The 18,336-nt window shown below is 32.9% G+C and overlaps 1 protein-coding gene across 10 annotated transcripts in view; it reads left to right on the top strand.

The window, feature by feature from the left end:
- KIAA0825 (KIAA0825 ortholog) overlaps window positions 1-18,336 on the top strand; it is a 388,584-nt gene that overhangs the window by 55,343 nt on the left and 314,905 nt on the right. For 4 of the 10 annotated variants that reach the window (XM_025992891.2, XM_072736779.1, XM_072736777.1 and 1 more), the window contains 2 exons: window positions 5,415-5,577; window positions 8,574-9,243. In XM_025992891.2, coding sequence (XP_025848676.1) covers window positions 5,415-5,577; window positions 8,574-9,243 — 833 coding nt within the window. Of the gene's footprint in view, window positions 1-5,414; window positions 5,578-8,573; window positions 9,244-10,261; window positions 10,310-18,336 lie in introns of all 10 variants that reach the window. The other 6 variants (XM_072736775.1, XM_072736778.1, XM_072736776.1 and 3 more) reach the window with 3 other exon arrangements.

Genomic DNA, 18,336 nt, shown 5'->3' on the forward strand with positions numbered 1-18,336 from the left:
TTTTTTTTCCTTATGAGAATTTATCTATGAGATACTTTCTTAGAAGCTATAAACTTAGCTGTTGCAAAATTGTTCTCTAGCAATGCTAAACCTGTCTTCTGTCCCGTAGGCAGGATATGAGAAGGCATTCTATCTGGCCTGCCTCTTCACAATATGACCATTGATGTTATTAAAACCCTCAATTTGTAACGTTTAGTTAAACCTATTGTCTGGCTTGGAAGTTGGGGGAGTATTTCACAACTGAAATTTTTCTAAAGCACTGTAGACTTGTAGGTTGGCATACCCTCTACACTGGATCTGAACTTTCTTGAAGCAGTCTGCACCACTCAAGATCCTGTCAAAACTGTTGTTCTCAGGATTGGTAATATAAAGCAACAAATAAGAGGGTCCTAACTCAAAAGTTTCTTTCTTACTATCATCCTTGTAGAAAAACTGAACAAAAAGTAGATTAACAATAGATAGGAGTCTTGGGGGGCTATTAATATATTTCATATGAAAGATAAGAAGAACCTGAACCCAGTCTTCCACAATAGGAATGGAAAGATTTAAAGAGATAGTGTTAACAGGTTTGGGTGTTGAGGATGTTTTTCCTTGAAAGTATACTTAAGGACTAAAAACTCTTGAAATAAAAGGCAATTTGGCATAAATGTTTAATTTCTTGCTATACTTTTTAGCCATCAAAGTAGTTTGTTTTATGAATCTTTTTCCCAATCTTTTAAAAAACACTATCCAAAAATATGTTTGTCTCAGGAAAATAAGTTTTTCTTTCTTGGCTGACTTATACTTTAATTACACACTAATTTTTATACAGTAGCCCTCTCATCTCTGTTTATTACCTGTTAATTCCAAGGAATTTTAGTAATCTGGTTAGATAATCTGGACTTAGGTAAAAACTGGTAAACTATATATCTCACAACTATTTCTTTGTGCTTTTAAACATGTGATAGTAGGGCAGCCCTGGTGGCTCAACGGTTTAGCACTGCCTTCAGCCCAGGGCCTGATCCTGGAGACTTGGGATCGAGTCCCACGCCAGGCTTTCTGCATGGAGCCTGCTTCTCCCTCTGCCTGTGTCTCTGCCTCTCTCTCTGTCTTTCTGTGTCTCTCATGAATAAATAAATAAAATCTTTAAAAAAAAATGTGATAGTAGATTGCAAAAGCCTTTTCCTTACACTGAATTTATGTTGTGGGTAAACAGTATAAACAGGAGGATCAAAAAATAGAAAATTAAATTTTTTCTTAATATTTCAATTTCCCATACTATAAAAATAGTCTCTACCTTGACACCTCTATCCTGATTTTAAAAATAAAAATAGAAATTCTGACTTTTCATGAGAACATACATAAGTGTTTTCTACAGTCTTCACATCAAAAAGTTCTTGTGATTTCCCGTGGTGAACATACTTTTTTTCCTTTGAACTATTTTGCGGTTGAATAATAAAGATTGTATATTTTAAATCTTGAAGGACTTTACTTTTTACAATAAAGTTTTTAGATTTTTATGTCTTCTCTTGTCTTTAGATTTTATTTTCTTCTCTTTTTTCTTAGTTCCTCTCTCTATGCTCAGCTACACCAGCCTGATTCTAATAGGCCTACATACATGCTTAAATATACTTATGACTGTAAAGATAAACTATTCTTTATTATCCAAATAAATACTATTTTAAAGTGATGTGGCAGTAAGATTAGGTAATCACTAAATTCTCACAGATCAGGTGTCAGGGAATTTTAAGGACGTGATCCCATTAATTTTCTTAGCATCAATATCCTTGCCTATAATCTCCTATTCTACAAGTTTTCTGTACCTTCCATAGGCACATTTAGCAGATCCCTCCTATGTACTCCCTTAGCACTGTATACATCTCTTACCAAGTCTTAATGTAACATAGTTGTTTATTTACAAGTCTATCTCTCATTAGAATTCCTTTAGGGATAGGACCATGTCTTCTTCACATTTGGATCCTTAGTATATATCACAGTACCTGCCACATATTCAGCATTCAGTTAATGCTTATCGAACATGTCTTCATTCAGTAAGTCGTTTTTACACTGAAGTACCCAGGAGTGAATGTTGAATGAGAAAATTGCCACAGATATCCTTTAAAAAAGCATACTGCATATTGCATTTTAAAAATGGTTTTTATAAATTGATTTACACACAGCCTGTCAGTAATGCATCGACTTGCACACATCATTAACTTGGATAATTCAGAGTCATTATAATTAAGCACATTGGGTTCAAATTTATTAAGAAATGTTGAGACATATGAAAAGGTATAAAGAGTATTATGATAAACATTCATGCACCCACCATTTAGTTGAAGGAATAAAAGAATACCAGTACTGCTAAGGCTAACTATGTGCCTATTTCCAATCTCAACTCTTTCATCTCCACCCTTGGTCTGATGATATCATTCCAGTGCATTTCCTTACACTTTTATTACCTATGTATGTACTCCTGAACAAATATATACTGTTGTCCTTTTTTTTTTCTTTTAAGATTTTGTGTATTTATTCATGAGAGGCACAGAAAGAGAGAGAGGCAGAGACATAGGCAGAGGGAGAAGCAGGCTCCATGCAGGGAACCTGATGTGGGATTCTGTCCAGGCATTCCAGGATCACGCCCTGAGCCAAAGGCAGATGCTCAACCGCTGAGCCACTCAGGCATCCCAATATGTACCGTTGTATTGCATATTTTCAAAGTATTACAGAGATAGTATCATACTGTGTGTATCATTTGTACCTTTTCCCCTCAACAGTTAGATTCTTCCATGTTGATAACTCAATTTCTCCTTCATTTTCATGGCTCTGTTCCACTAAATGAATTAACTATTTAATAATTTTCATGTTGATGGACATGTTAGATATATTCAGTGGATAAAGCTAACAAGATGCTTTGAAAAGTTTTTGCAAAGCCAACTAATGGTGTGGATTAGGGAATTCAGACTATTGAAGGAAGAGATTCTACATCTATTTTTAGGCTGTTTACATTTTTGGTCTAATGTTTGGGATCTAACAATAAATGTATTACTTGGATTTCTATTTGTTGAATTATCTTGGTTATTTTCCATGACTGACCTTGCTAAAGAAAATTTGAAGCATCATACAGTTAATCAGAAGACACTTAAACCAGAATAAGGACAAGTACCATGTTATTTCAGAAAACCTTGCCTAGGATCTTGTAACATCTACATCTAAAGTTACATAGACCTTCTTCCACCCAAGATTACTATTGCCCATCAGCAATATTACCACTACACATACATGAAAATAATGTTACCTTTTGGAAGTTGAAAACTAATTTTGACCTCAATTAAGAAAGATAAATTGTCAGATTACATAGCAAACTGACTTTCATCTTAAATTTTGAAAATACTACCTTTGTGTAGTAATAGGGCAATAAATCTTTAAACTTCAAAATATTGATCTTTTAAAACAAGATGTATAGACAGTGTTGAATGGCAGAATGATATTCAGCCAACTAAAAGCAAAATCAGAAGTTCTGACGTTTAAAATTTTTTGACAAAAATCAGTGATTTTAAAAGCCAGCTCAACTTGTTTGTGTCAATGAGGGAGGTCGTCTGAAATGCAACTGCTCAGTCTCTTTATCAGTGTTTGGACAAATTACTAAAAATATCTAGCCTTCTGAAGGCTTTACCGTATTTATAAGTTGTAGTTATTGGCCTCCACCCAGATTCAGATGTTAGAGATTAGCCTAAAAGCTGAGTCCTGATTGAAACAGATTTAGGTAGATTCAGCACTGAGCCTTTCCAATTCACATTGCTGTAATCTATTAGGTTTCATTGAATGAGCCACATGAGGATGCTGTAATAAAAACCTTTGATAAGGGGTCCCTAGAGTCTAGGTGTATGCTTCAGCTATCGTGTTTCTCAGTCCATAGATGTACTCACAAAAGTTAAAAAAAATATATGCCGACCTCAAGTCAGGATTAGAACTGGTATTCCTGAATAAGACTGTCTCATCAGGAAATTGCGTGGCCTGTGGCCTAAGGAGGTATTATTTTTCTTATAAGTTCTTTGTTTTCATGAAAAGACTCTTTGATTCTCAGAATGTATTTGTTTCAAGGTAATTCAGTTTAAATTCACTCATGCTCAGAAATCTCCTGACAAGCTTTCCTTAAAGTTTGCAGTGTATGTTTTATAGGCAACTTACACCTGATAAATTTTAAAGAGTCATTCATTCATTTGACATCAGTTTTAATAATCAGAGCTTGGTTTCCAAAGCTTAAATAATTCTGTCATATGGAATATAATATTAATAGCATTAATATTTTCAAAAACAGTAGTAACCTTTTTAGCAACAGATCTTTCTTAATACTATTAAGGGACAAATACATAGCTGTCAATTTTGGGTGAAGGCATTCAGCTTCAAAAGAATTTTCCTGTTTATAAGCTTTCTTGCAGTTTAGATATGCTGCCATCAGGTGGTAGTAATATGTCATATCCATGTGGCTCCATAGATGACAGGTTGCTTAAGGTCACCAGTTTATCCCACAAAGATTTACAATCATGAATCCATAGAGTTTTATATGAAAATAAAAATAACACTATATCCATTTATTATCAGAACTAAGGATACTTTGGGTATAATTTTTGAAACAAATATGTATCAGAAGATTCAATTGGGCAGTTTTTTCCTGTCTACTTATTTATTTATTTATTTATTTATTTGTAAATGAAGATTATTATATGCCCTCTAAAAACCTGGAAAATTATAGAAAAGTAAAATTTGAAACATCATATTTCATTTACTTCCCAAAGATAATTTCTATTAACCTTTTGTTTCTTTCTTTGCAGTCTTTTTTTTTTTTTTTTTTTAATGCAGTGTTTAGTATGGTTTTGTTTTTTAAAGTGGAGTTCTATAGCAAGAAAAGATACTTGGCTATAATAACAGTGTGTATACAGCATCTATCTTTTACAATTTTTGAAATTACGATGTTTTTGTAACTGTGACATTTTATACTCCACTGATTGAAGTTTTCCATAATTTATATAGCCATTTACCTATTAGTAGGCTGTGTTTATGATCATCAGTCATCAAGAGTATTTTTTAAGAGTATTTTTTATCTGCCTTCCTTCTACTGCCTATCAAAAAGACCGTTATTTCGTTGTATCCATGCTCGATTTTTGTTTTAATACAAAATGATCTCAGAGTAGCTAGATACCTTATATTTTCTCCTTTGTATTTGAAAGGAAACTGCTGGGAAATCTGAGCATTCCATTTCCAATTATGAATGAAAGTATGTAGTCTGTTACTGTTGTCATATCATAAGAATGTTTTATAATATTGTAAATTGTGTGCACCTAGCACATATAAACTTCTCAGGGCATGTAATATTATGAGATGGAACCATTACCTATTTCCTACCAAAATAATTTTTTCTTTTCTTTTTTTAGTATAGAACATTGCATTAAAGAAATACAGTCTGAAGTTAACAAACAGTGTCCAGATGTGCAGCTGAGAACAACAACTGACTGTTTTGAACTGCTAGATAATTATAATCCAACCAAGTCACCATCCATTCCCCATGGAGATTTGATAAAATTCCTCAAAACACTGGTAAAAAAAAATAATAATAATAATTTTTTGTTTTATACTGAAGTGGCGTGGTGAACAGGAATACAGTTCATTCAGTTTCTATATGTAAATATATATTTTAGTGAGCATGTTAACCTGCCATATCTAGGGGTTGTTCTTTTGCTTTGTTTCTATATCCCCAGTGGAATCCAGTAAGCTATTGTTTTTACCTTTTACAAAGAGTTGTATCAATAAAATGTAGCTTTATAGAAATGGAGATTAAAATTTATAATTCCAGAATGTGTTGATTGGTGTGTAGCACACACACTGTCTACCAGAAAAGTTCATATTTATTATATTTTCTGTCCCTCACAACTACTCTTTTTCTCTGCGCTTATTGTTAGGCATAATAAGATCACCATTGATTGTATCTTTTAAGTATCCTTGTCTATCATTCCCTGCAGGCATACCCAGTTTTCTTTCAATCAAGGCAGTAATTTCTACAAGACTACTCTTAATTGATGGAGAATTATTACATAGGTCATTCTTTGATACTGCCCACCCTCTATGTGAGGAATGTATTTGTAGCCTTCAGTGAAAACACTTCCTTTATTACACCTGCAGGTACTAGGGGTAGCTAGCTTGCAACAACAGTTTCCCAGAAAAATGGCACAATTGTTAGAAAGCAGTAGGTCTGTAGCTATGGTTTTAATTTAATTTAGGGGGAAAAAAGGCACTATTTTTGTCTAAACATCAAACATTGACTAAGGCAGATGTGGAAAATATCTTGAGTTGTAGATGGCTGAGGATGACAGAATCAGATGGAAAGTTCTTGGCTATTGTTATTATTGCAGATGTCTCTTTAATGTTTGCAGAGTTAATAAAAGGAAGAGAAAGGAAGACTGTGTGCCCTGAAGCCTTATTCTTTTAAGAAAATCCTCTCACCCATTATCTCTTGAAGGTGCAGCCCTGAAGAATAAATATGGATATAGTTATTCCTTTAATTTCTATTAAGAGCCATGTGTATTGAATTTCATTAATATTGATGTAATAATGCTTTCTCACTTAATTAAAAGCAAAGGCTTTTAATTATCTTTTAATCTGTCACACATAAGTCATTCTCTATTCACTGCAGGGCAAAGGCCGTTTTAGTTTTGCTCAAATTCATTAGACTGATAGGGTTGTTCCAGACCTAGGTTTTCTTACATAATTGATCGTGTTATTTTGAGGAAAGAACCACATTATTAAAACAGATTCAGATTAAAACAACCTTATTATCAAGTTTTTACATGCTAAAAGTGTCAATCTTGACAGCCATTTTTTATAGCTCTTTTTTTAATAGAAAAATTTTTATTTATTAATTATCTAAGTACTTAAATAAGAAACAGAGGTCCTCATTGCAGTTATACCAAAATTATTCTTAAATTTAAGTAGTCATACAAAACATGTGTCTTAAACCTCGCATAAACTATTATTCTCTAAATGTTGCTTGATCAAATATTTATAGTTTTAGACTGATTAAAAGAAACTTAAGATAGAGACACTAATATGACTTGGTTGTTTCTTAGATTTTACCATAATGCTGTTGTTCTGAACTCTATCCAAGGACATTTCTTTTCTAGAAGTATCAACAGAGCTAAATAGAGGGTAAAGTGGGATGAGAGAGGGAAAGAGAAACTTCAGAAAGATCAGTGCACTTTGCGGCTCTCTGGAGTCTAGTAGAAAGAACGTGGATGAGAAGAATGAAGCCAGGGATTCATTCTGTTTTGTGCTTTATTGTACGTGACATTTGGAAGGTAACTTAAACATATTGCACGTTAGTGTCCTTATCTGTAAATTGGGTTTTTAAATATCTATGTCACAGAGTTTTTATTATGAATAAGCCAGAGGCTTGATAGGAAAGTGCTTTTTGTATAATAAAATACTATAGAGATATTGGATACTCATTATAGATAGAACATTAAATTGGACACAACAATGCTTAGAATTGCTTTAGAGTAAATTTCTGAAATTTGCCTAGGAGTTCATAATTCTGAAACACAGATAATACCTCTGCTATCTTTGTCAATAAGAAATTTCAAAGCCATCATGATTTTATGCCACTTGAATTTTGCTTCCAGTTTTCTTACAATCAGCTTGTTGCTACTCAGAGAATATGAACTAATTTCAGTATTAGCTGAAAGAGATAATTAGGAAAGTCAGCATATATGGAGAATGTGTGCATGTAATACAAACTCCAAAAAGAAAGTAACTTTTTGTACCTTTACTATTTGTAATTATACCTACCATTGTTTTCTGTCAGCACGGAAAGAATAAAGGAATAATTTTATATCATCTTTTGGGGAATGATTCTTAGAGTATTTTTTTCCCATATTGAGTTAGTGATCTTTTTGGAGAGAGCTGAAATATTCTCAGATTAATTTCCAAAGTAAAATCTTTCTTAACATGACTCTCAAAAAGGAACTTAAATGAAAGTTCAACTCTTTTAATATATTAAATTTTAGTTCTTAGGATGGCAGCTATTAGTAACCTCCAGGCACATACTATATTTAAAGGTCTCTATTTTGTATGTTTATTTGGGATTTTATAAGAATAGATGTACTCATTCGGGCATGAAAATTTTCTGCCAGGAATTACTTAAGGGCATGATCTTGAATTTATTTTGTCTGAGGAATACATTTCAATCGATGTTTGGTACACGTTTTTATTTAGAAATTTTTAAGCTGCAGCTCAGGTTATATTGGAGATGGATAACAATGAGGCCTGAAAACTGTATTATGTTTGGAAAGCTAACTGAAAATATAGATCATCACCTGGGTTTACAAAATTTAACAGATCATAAAACTAACCTTCTAAAATAACTGAATCGATTATATTCCAAATGCAAAAAAAAAACAAACCAAAACAAAACTTGAAGAGCATTGGAGTATTGATTCTAAATTGAAATGAATTATTTTGAAGTTGTATGACTGTAGAAGTCATTTTTCCTTACTCTTACAGTGAATCTCATTTCTAATGTTATAATTTACTTTTATTAGCAAGATTTGTTGAAGAATGAACTAAATCAAGAAGAAATGATACTGGATTTACTTTGGGACCTCTCCAGCCACAGCAGCAGTTTGTTCCCATCAATGCTAAGTGGAGCATCTTTCCATTTCCTCTCTAGGACTTCTCTTCATTCGGTTGAAGATTATTCTTCTATGGATGTAAAGTCCATATGGGATAATATAAGACTGCATCTTCGACGCTTCTTAGTGAGCAAATTACAAAGCCATAATGAAATAAGCAATTCACAGCACAAGATTTGGTTGAAAAATCAGTGCATACAACAACTCTTGTTTCTTTATCCAGAATCAGAAGTTATAGTCAAATACCAAAGCATACAGAATAAACTGTTGGCTAAACTTCTGCAGAACTGTTTTCCTTCTTACAGCAGAGATTCAAATTTAGACATAATGGTTCGTGGATATGAAAGTACAATGCATAAGTTATACTCAATGATAAAAGAGGATTTTAACATACTACGTGAAATTTTAGCTCCATCCTCAACAGTGAAATTCATTAAAGAAACTTACCTGGATACTGTTACAGAAGAAACGGCAAAATTTCTTGAAAATTTTTGTGAGCTGCAGTTCCAAGAAAGTGCTGTCCGTGTGATTAAAACAAGCAAGAGCTCCAGCAGGCATAGAGGAGCAGTGCATGCTTTGGGTTAGTGAGTTTTTAAATTCATTTGGTTTAATATGAGCCTTTTGATATCTTTAATTCTCTAACTTTTTTTATTTGGTTAAACTTAATTGCAAATTTGAAACTAAATCAGAAAATAAACGTTATGAAATTTTGTAGTGCACATTTCTCTTATGCATTTCTTTTTCTGTAAGTACAGTAATAGAAGTGCCTTTTTCCTGTTATTTGAATTATTAAAGATATTGAAAAATGTAAGCCAAAAACGTTGCCAATAAGAGTTTTGGTTTTTTGATTGCATAAATTACTGAATGAAATTGTGTGTATATATAAATACATATATAAAATATACATACACACAATATTAACATATACGTAACAGAAAAATATAATTTTTAATTAGTTGTAACTTCCAAAGCTGAAACATTAGAAAATAATTGTTAAAAATGTGTTGAAATTTTCATGAACTAAAATTGGAGGTTGAGAATTGTATTCTTTTAGTCAGCCAGTTCTAATAAAGAGCTATTATGAACTAGAAAATTCTATATTAAAATTGGTCACAGAGGCATAGCATTTTAACTATAGCTGATTTTAGAGGAACTTTTCCTCTAGTATTATTTCTGTAAGAATATACACAAAGAAAAGGTGATTTGAAAATTCCTAATTTTATTTAAAAGATAAAGGAGAAAAGAAAGAAACTATTGTGATATAATAAACTTTTCCCTGTCACCATTTTAATTTCCTACTCGTGGAGAAAAAAATCACGATAAAAAATATTATTTTTGAAAATTATTAGTCATGCTTTTATGTAGAAACTGTGAGGTATATTTCTAAATAGACGCATAAACTATATTTTTTAAGTGTGAAAGTTGTCATTTGGTGAACTCCTGTCATTGAATTTATGATCACTTTATAAACACTTCCATAGCTCACCATAGTTTTATATACCTTCCTTAATAAAATGCCAGAATACCAAAATACTGTGATATATGAATTTTCAAATAGTATAATATTTTCTCTTATATTTTTTGTTTTCCTCTGGAAGCTGTATCACATCACGGAACAGACATGCATCAGCCAAGTTTAAGTAATGGTAAATAATTTAGAAACATTACAGTTTTACTCAAAGCAAATGGATTTTCATTTTAATTGTTACATAACTTTTAAATGAATTTTGTGAGTGTACTTATTTTTCTAAAAAATTTTATAGTCTCTAAAAGAATTCCTGCTTACTTGTAAAGTGTTTCAACATGAAAGTTTTATATATGCTAAATATAGTTTATAACAGAAGAAAAGATCCATATGGTTGAAAATATGTGTAAGTTGCTATGGAGTCTTTAGGGCTGATATTGAGGTGTTTTCTCATTTGTGAGAGAAAACTATGTGTGTAGGCTTTAACACCAGAATTTGAAACATTTTCTACAAGTCTAGGTGCACTGATCTTTCTCAAGCTCATTTATCTAAATGTTGGTATGAATCACTTGTTAAATGAATGCTTTCCATATGCCAGGCACTGTGCCATATACATTCTTTTCCTTATTGCCCTAATTTCATAAACAAAGAAAGAAGCTTTATGTCTCTAAGACCAATGAATTTTACCATCATGCTTTTGGACCTTTTGTCACTTGCAAAAGAAATTTCAAACAGCACTTTTCAGGTGAGCTACCAGAAAATCAATTCACTTTGGCTCCATTGAGCACCTACCGTAGGCAAGGCATGTAACAGCTACTGCATTGAAGGTTCGAAGCTAGACACAGTAAGGGAAAGAAAACTAAATGAGTAGCTGCTGCTAATGTTTTTAAGAACTGCTAAACTAACTTTTAATGGATCAACTGTATTTTCCACTAATATTTGACTCAGTGACCAAATTTTATTTATTAAGGAAATGCAATTTGAGATTAGCGAAATAATAAAATAGTATTAATAGAGTTTTAATTTATATTCCTATTAGAATAAAATCTACATTGACTTGAATGGTGTGTGTGTGTGTGTGTGTGTGTGTGTGTGTGTATTTTTTTAATGCTCATCAAGTTTTCAATATTTTGCCTGAAACTATAGAAAAGATTTTCATTAGGTAACAATAGCTCACATTTATTGCACTAAACGTTAATGTGCATTATCTCACTTAATCCTTCTAACCATCCAACAAGGTAGGTGCCATTATATGTTATCTCTATTATACAGTGAGGAAACTAAGGCATAGAGATAGTAATTTGGTCAAGGTTACGGAGTGAAGCCAGGATTCAAACTTAATTTTGTCTAACTGCAGATCCTCTACTCTATCGCTGTGCTCTATTGCCTGACGGAATAGGATATAAATAGCTCGTTCTATTAAAAACACTGCTCTGAATCCTCTATATTGTTAACTCTAGTGTAGTCATTGTTTTACTTTTCTTTTTTTAAGGTTTTATTATTTATTTGAGAGAGAAAGAGCACAAACAGGAGGAGGGGCAGAGGAAGAGAGAGGAAATAGATTCCCTGCTGAGCAGGGAGCTCAACGTGGGGCCTAATCCCAGGACCCTGAGATCTTGACCTAAGCCAAGGCAGCCACGTAACCATAACCGACTTAGCCATTCAAGCACCCCCATTGTTTTACTTTTTTTCAAAACTACCCCATCCTCTTCCCATCTGATGACCATATAACACCAACTTGAGAGTTCTGCTTATAATTCTTGTTTTGTAACCTGCTGATGTATCTTTGGCAGTGTATGTGTACTAGTCTTTTTTCTTCCAGGTTTATTGAGCTATAACTGATATATAACAATGTAAATTTAAAATACAACATGGGAGATCCCTGGGTGGCTCAGCGGTTTAGCCTGCCTTCAGCCCAGGGCCTGATCCTGGAGTCCCGGGATCGAGTCCCATGTTGGCCTCCCTGCATGGAGTCTGCTTCTCCCTCTGCCTATGTCTCTGCCTCTCTCTCTGTGTCTCTCATGAGTAAATAAATAAAATCTTTAAAAATAAATAGAAAAATAAAATATACAACGTGTTGATTGGATATACATATATTTTTATAAAATTACCACCACAGCATTAGCTAATAATATCTTCATCATGTCACATAATTATCATTACTTTCCTGTGATGAACATTTAAGATTTACTCTTAACAACTTTCAAGTATATAATACATTATTGTTAAGTATATTCACAATACCGTACACTGGATCCTTAGAAATGATTAATTTAACTAGAAATTAGTACCATTTGATCAATATCTTTTCATTTCCCCCTTTCCCTGTCCCTGGTAACCATAATACTTTGTTTCTTTGAATTTTTATTTTTTCTTTTTTTAGATTTCTCACGTAAGTGTCATTGTATAGTATTTGTCTTTTCTCTCTCTGACTTATTTCACTTAGCATTATGCCTTCAAGGTCCATCCATGTTGTTGCAAATTGCAGGATTTCCTTCTTTCTTGTGGCTGAATAATATTCCATCACATCCTCTTTATCTATTATCCATAGATGGACACTTGGGTTGTTTCCATATCTTGATTATTGTGATTATGCAGTAAACATGGGAGCATAGATATCTATTCAATATCCTGTTTTCATTTCCTTTGGATATATTCCCAGAAGTGAGATTGCTGATGGTAGTTATATTTTTATATTGCTTTTTAAGAACCTCCATACTATTTTTCACTTTGGTGGTACCAATTTACATTCCTATCAGCAGTGCACATGGGTCCCCTTTTCTTCCTTTTCTCATCAATAATTGTTATGTCTTTTTTTTTTTTTTATGATAACCAGGACCTTAGTTGGGAGGTGGTATCTCATTGCACTTTTGATCTGAATTTTCTGTTGATTAGCAATGTTTGCCATCTTTTCAATTAGGTATTGGCCATTTGTATATCTTCTTTGGAAAAATGGCTATTTAAGTCTGCTAGACATTTAAAAAAATTTTTTTTTTATTGGAGAGCATGCATGCATGGGTGGGAAGAGAGACAGGGGGACAGAGGGAGTGAGAATCACAAGTGGACTCTGCCCTGAGCTTGGGCTCAATTCCACAAGCCTGAGATCACAACCTGAGCCAAAACAAAGAGTCCGATGCCTAACCAATTATGCCACCCACTTGCCCCATGCTGGTCATTTTTAGATTTTGTTGTTGTTAGTGAGTTGTATGAGTTCTTTATATATTTTGGATACTAATTCACTATTAGATACATGGTTTGCAAATATTTTCTCTCTGCTGTAGATTGCCTTTCACTTTGTTGATTATTTCTTGTGCTCTGGAGAAGCTTTATAGTTGACTGTAGTCCCATGTAATTTTTGCTTTAGTTGCTTGTGCTTCTGTTATCACATCCAGAAAATCATTGCCAAGACCAATGTCAATGCTTTCTTCTAGGAGAAAGTTTACAGTTTCAGAGCTTAAATTTAAGTCTTTAATCCACACTGAATTAATTTTTATGAGTGTAGTAAGATAGGTCCAGTTTCATTCTCCTGCATGTGACTATCTAGTTTACCCAGCAGCATTTATTTAATCCTTTCCCCATTGAGTATTTTTGGTTCCCTTGTCAAATAGTAGTTGACCATATACATGAGGGTTTATTTCTGAGTTCTGTATTCTGTTCTTTGGTCTAATGTCTGTTTTTGTGCCAGTACCACACTGTTTTGATTTATAGGCTCATGGTATAGCTTGAAATCAGGAAGTATGATATGTCCAGCTTTGTTGTTCTTTCTCAGCATTGCTTTGGCTATTTGAAGTTTTTGTAGTTCCATACAAATTTTAGGATTATTTTTTCTATTTCTATGAATAATCACATTGAAATTTATTTTTTTAAATAATATCTACACCCATTATGGGGCTGAAACTCATAACCCCAAGATCAAGGTTTGCACACTCCATTGGTTGAGCAGCTAGATATCCCTGCATTGAAATTCTCACAGAGATTACATTGAATCTACAGATGGCTTTGGGTAGTTTGGATTTTTAAGTTTTAATTCTTTCAATCCATGAACATCCAGTATTTTTCCATTTATTTATATCTTCTTCAATTTCTTTCTTCAAAGTCTTATAGTTTTCAGTATACAGATCTTTAACTCTCTTGGTTTATATATTGCTCAATATTTTATTGTTTTTGGTGCTGCTGTGAATGGGTTTTTCTTTTTTCCTATATATATATATTTTTTAATTTTATTTATTCATGAGAGACAGAGAGAGAGAGAGAGGCAGACATAGGCAGAGGGAGAAGCAGGTTCCCTGTGGGGACCCCGATATGGGACTCGATCCCAGGACCCAGGATCATGACCTGAGCCGAAGGCAAACACTTAACCACTGAGCCACCAGGTGCCCCTTCCTATATTTCATTGTTAGTGTATAGAAATGTAGGTGCTTTCTATGTTGATTTTATATCCTGAAGCTACTGAGTTCATTGATGAAGTCTAACAATTTTTAGTGGAGTCTTTATAATTTTCTGTATAAGATTGTATCATCTTCAAAGACAATTTCATTCTCTCTCTTTTTTTTTTCCTGATTTGAATGCCTTTTATTTCTTTTCCTTTGCCTGATTGTCCTGACTAGGACTTCTAGTATTATATTGATAAGATTGGTGAGAATGGGCATCCTTGTCTTATTGCTGATCTTAGAAGAAAATCTTTCAACCTTTTACCTTTAAGTATGATGAGAGCTGTGGGCTTGTCACATAGGATCTTTTCTATGTTGAACCATGACCCCTCTATACCAAATTCACTGAGAGTTTTTATCATGAAAGGATGTCATATTTTGCCAAATTCTTTTTCTATAAAGATGATCATATGATTTTAATCTTTTATTAATATGGTGTATCACATTGATTGCATATGTTAAACCACCCTTGCATCCTACAGATAAATCCCACTTGATCATTCTCTAGGATCCTTTTAATGTGGTGTTAAATTCGGTTTGCTAATATTTTGTTTAGAATTTTTGCATTTATATTTACCAGGAATACTGGCCTGTACTTTTATTTTTATGTAGTGTCCTTATCTGGCTTTCCTATCTGTGTAATGCCTAGCTTGGTTAGTTGTGCTTGGGAGTACTCCTCCTCTTTAGTTTTTAATAAACTAATTAATCAACTGATGTCCCATCTTGATAAACTAAGACAGTTTGGACCTATTGAATCCTTAATTGCCTTTGATTTTTCTAGGTAGATTGATTTTTTTTTTAATCTATAAATAAACCTGTGTATATTTATATCTATATTTGTAATATAGAAAAATATAGAGAGATAACATTACTTGAGTATCAAAAATAATTACAACTTTTTATTATGTATAAGGTTTTACATATGTGAATCTTTGAACAACCCTTATTATTCATATTGTAAATGTGAGAAAACGGAGACTTGTAAAGGTGCATATTTTCCAAGGCGCACATAATTATTTTCTAATAATCCACAGAAAGGGAATTTCATTGTTTGCAGTTATTTGGTATATTATTTTGATATGCTGCTAAATTCCATGGTAAAAACTGCAAGGCACTGTGATAATTAGCATAAAAATAATTTACCAGGCACTTTCATATTTTCTTTTTGATTTTAACATTCCTGTGTTCTATGCTCAAAAGTTTTGCTTTTCTTTTTTAATTAATAGTGATTCATAACTGACTCATGATTTGCTTGTGCTTATTAACTCAGAAAGTGACTAGAGGCAATTTTTATGCTATTTTATTTGATTTTGCCAGCTGGTCTTTCTGGTGGTATGGTGGTCACCTGAGCACTCCATAGTGAGTTCCACCTGCAACCATGCAGCTGGGTATTTATTGATTGATTCAAGCTCTCCAGTGCATGTATTTAAACTGTGGTGACAATCTAACCACTTCCCAAGGAGAAAGTAACAGGCAGATACTAAATTTATTTTATGTAAATTAATCTGTTGATTTGAATTCCACATCTTGGCATTGTATGGTAACCTTTTTTTCTCTTTGATATTCATATGATTTTGTAATTTTAATTTCTTTGAACCTTGTGTTATTTTAGTATTATAATACATTTAGAAGTACATAGCTTGTTTGTAGTTTGTTTTGCAATTTGTAGAAAATGATGAAATAATATTAATATAAATAGTATAGAATCTTTGTGATTGGTGATCTGTCCTAGAAAAGAACCATATTATTTATGCAGATACTTTTACAAAGTTTCAAGAGTGATTTAGAAACCAGGATTTCCTCAATAATTCTGGTTTTGTTCTTCTGTGTTCTCATAGTTCCTCTCATAATTTTTGGAGAAATTATAAATTATTTTATAACAGTTTATGCTACAATACAGTGTTTTTTCATTTTATTTATAAGGCTTTAATTTTTTATTTGAAGTCAAAATAAACAACTTTCATAAAGCTAGAAATTTACCTTTAGTATTTTGATTATAACCTAACAGCTCATTATCTGGGAAGTCAGGTCCATATTTACACATGCACAGGTGTCATCCACATTTCAAAATAGTGCCCTCCTTATATTGAAACATTTTTTATATCTACATTTGGAGTGGTTAATTGATCAAATTTGTTTTGTTTTTTAAAATTGTATTTTTTTGGATTTAAGGAAAGTTATTGCCATTTTTCTCAATGTCTGAAAAAGAGAGGATTTGTTTATATGTAGTAAATTTCAGGTATATCAGTCCTCTATTAGGAAATGATGCAATTAGGAGATTTTATTCATAGGATAAACTTCCTGGTTCCTGTACGTCTTACTCCGAATTTTGGGGGGGATTATGGTTAGCTTGAAAAAGAAAGACTTCAGAGAATAATACATGCCTTTGAATGTTTGGATGGTTTCTAAAGATCTACAGTGGGTATGAAGTTGAAACTAAACCGGCATCTAAAGCCCCTTCGCATTCACAGTCCCTTTCTATTTTGTTTAAGGAAGATAGAGAGTGGGGAAAACAGAATCCTTCAAGGGCTGAAAAGATCCTTCAGAGTAAAGACCTTGAAACAAAAATAAGGGTAGAATTCTTGACTAGGGAGGCTCAGATAACAATTGGAAAGTAGGCCAGTCTTAAAGTCACCCCAGGTTCTCTCCTGCTCCTCTAGTAGCTCTATTTGAGTGATGAAGATCACTCAGGAAAGATTAAGCATCTTGAAGTTAACATGCAAAATATGTACAAAAAGCATTTGTATGAGTATTGTTACAGATTCCAAGCCTCTTTAAAGGACACCACATCTTTTCACCCTGTCATGTGCTCCAGGGACAGAAGTGAAGAGCTTTGTTAAATCTCTGATGACAATTATGCTTTATAATCCCACACTAGTAGAAGCTGAAATTTCAAATAATACTAAATAGTAATGGGGGAAAAGAATTCATAAAAGAAAGTAATGCCTTTATTCAGTTATTACAAATTCCTTTAATAATGTAGCTTCAGGTTCTGTAGCATTGTTAAATTCTAAAAAATGATAGTGTTGCTCAGTTTTTTTTCTCCTCTGCTTTATCATAATTGCCATTTTTTAATGAAATACTGGTGCATTCCTTATTAACAATGAACTTGGCTCTCAGAAGGTGAAAAGCGCAGTTACTGGGAGTCAAGGGTGCTGGTTCTGCATCTCCCACCACCTTGTTTTGTGACCTTAGGTAAGTCATTTAACCCCCTCAGATTGTTGTAATAGATAAAATTTGAGGGTTATATTAGATGATATCTAAGCTCTACACTTTCTCTGACTGTCGTGGAAATCATTCCAGATTTTATACCTACAATTTGGAATCTGCCACATTTATATTCTCTGCTGACAATACAGATGTGATAACTGGCTAAGGATATGGTTTTGTTCTCCACAGAATCAGATGCAGAAACCTCTTTTAGATCTTTATCTGCATGATTTTTCTTCCCCAAGTGAAACTTGAAAATAATAGAAAAACTGCCCACCTGTGGTTGCTTTTTTTTTGGTCTGGCTGGAATGATGAAGAAGGGAGTAGGTGAATAAGCAAAAACTCGAAGTAGAGTCTCTTCTTTCAGCTAACATCTGAAGCTATTTATTTATTATTTTTTGGGTTTCCCCTTTGATCCCACAACCAAGTGTTTTTTTTGTTGTATTTTTAGTTTCTATATTTATTTATTGCAGGAGCAATTATAATCAGATAATTGAAAATTAAGATCACAGGCAAGAACTAGAAATGCAATTATTATTCTGTACTGTCGATTAAAAAGAAATCAATA

This window comes from Vulpes vulpes, chromosome 14, assembly GCF_048418805.1.
Source record: "Vulpes vulpes isolate BD-2025 chromosome 14, VulVul3, whole genome shotgun sequence".
Classification (NCBI taxonomy): Eukaryota; Metazoa; Chordata; class Mammalia; order Carnivora; family Canidae; genus Vulpes; species Vulpes vulpes.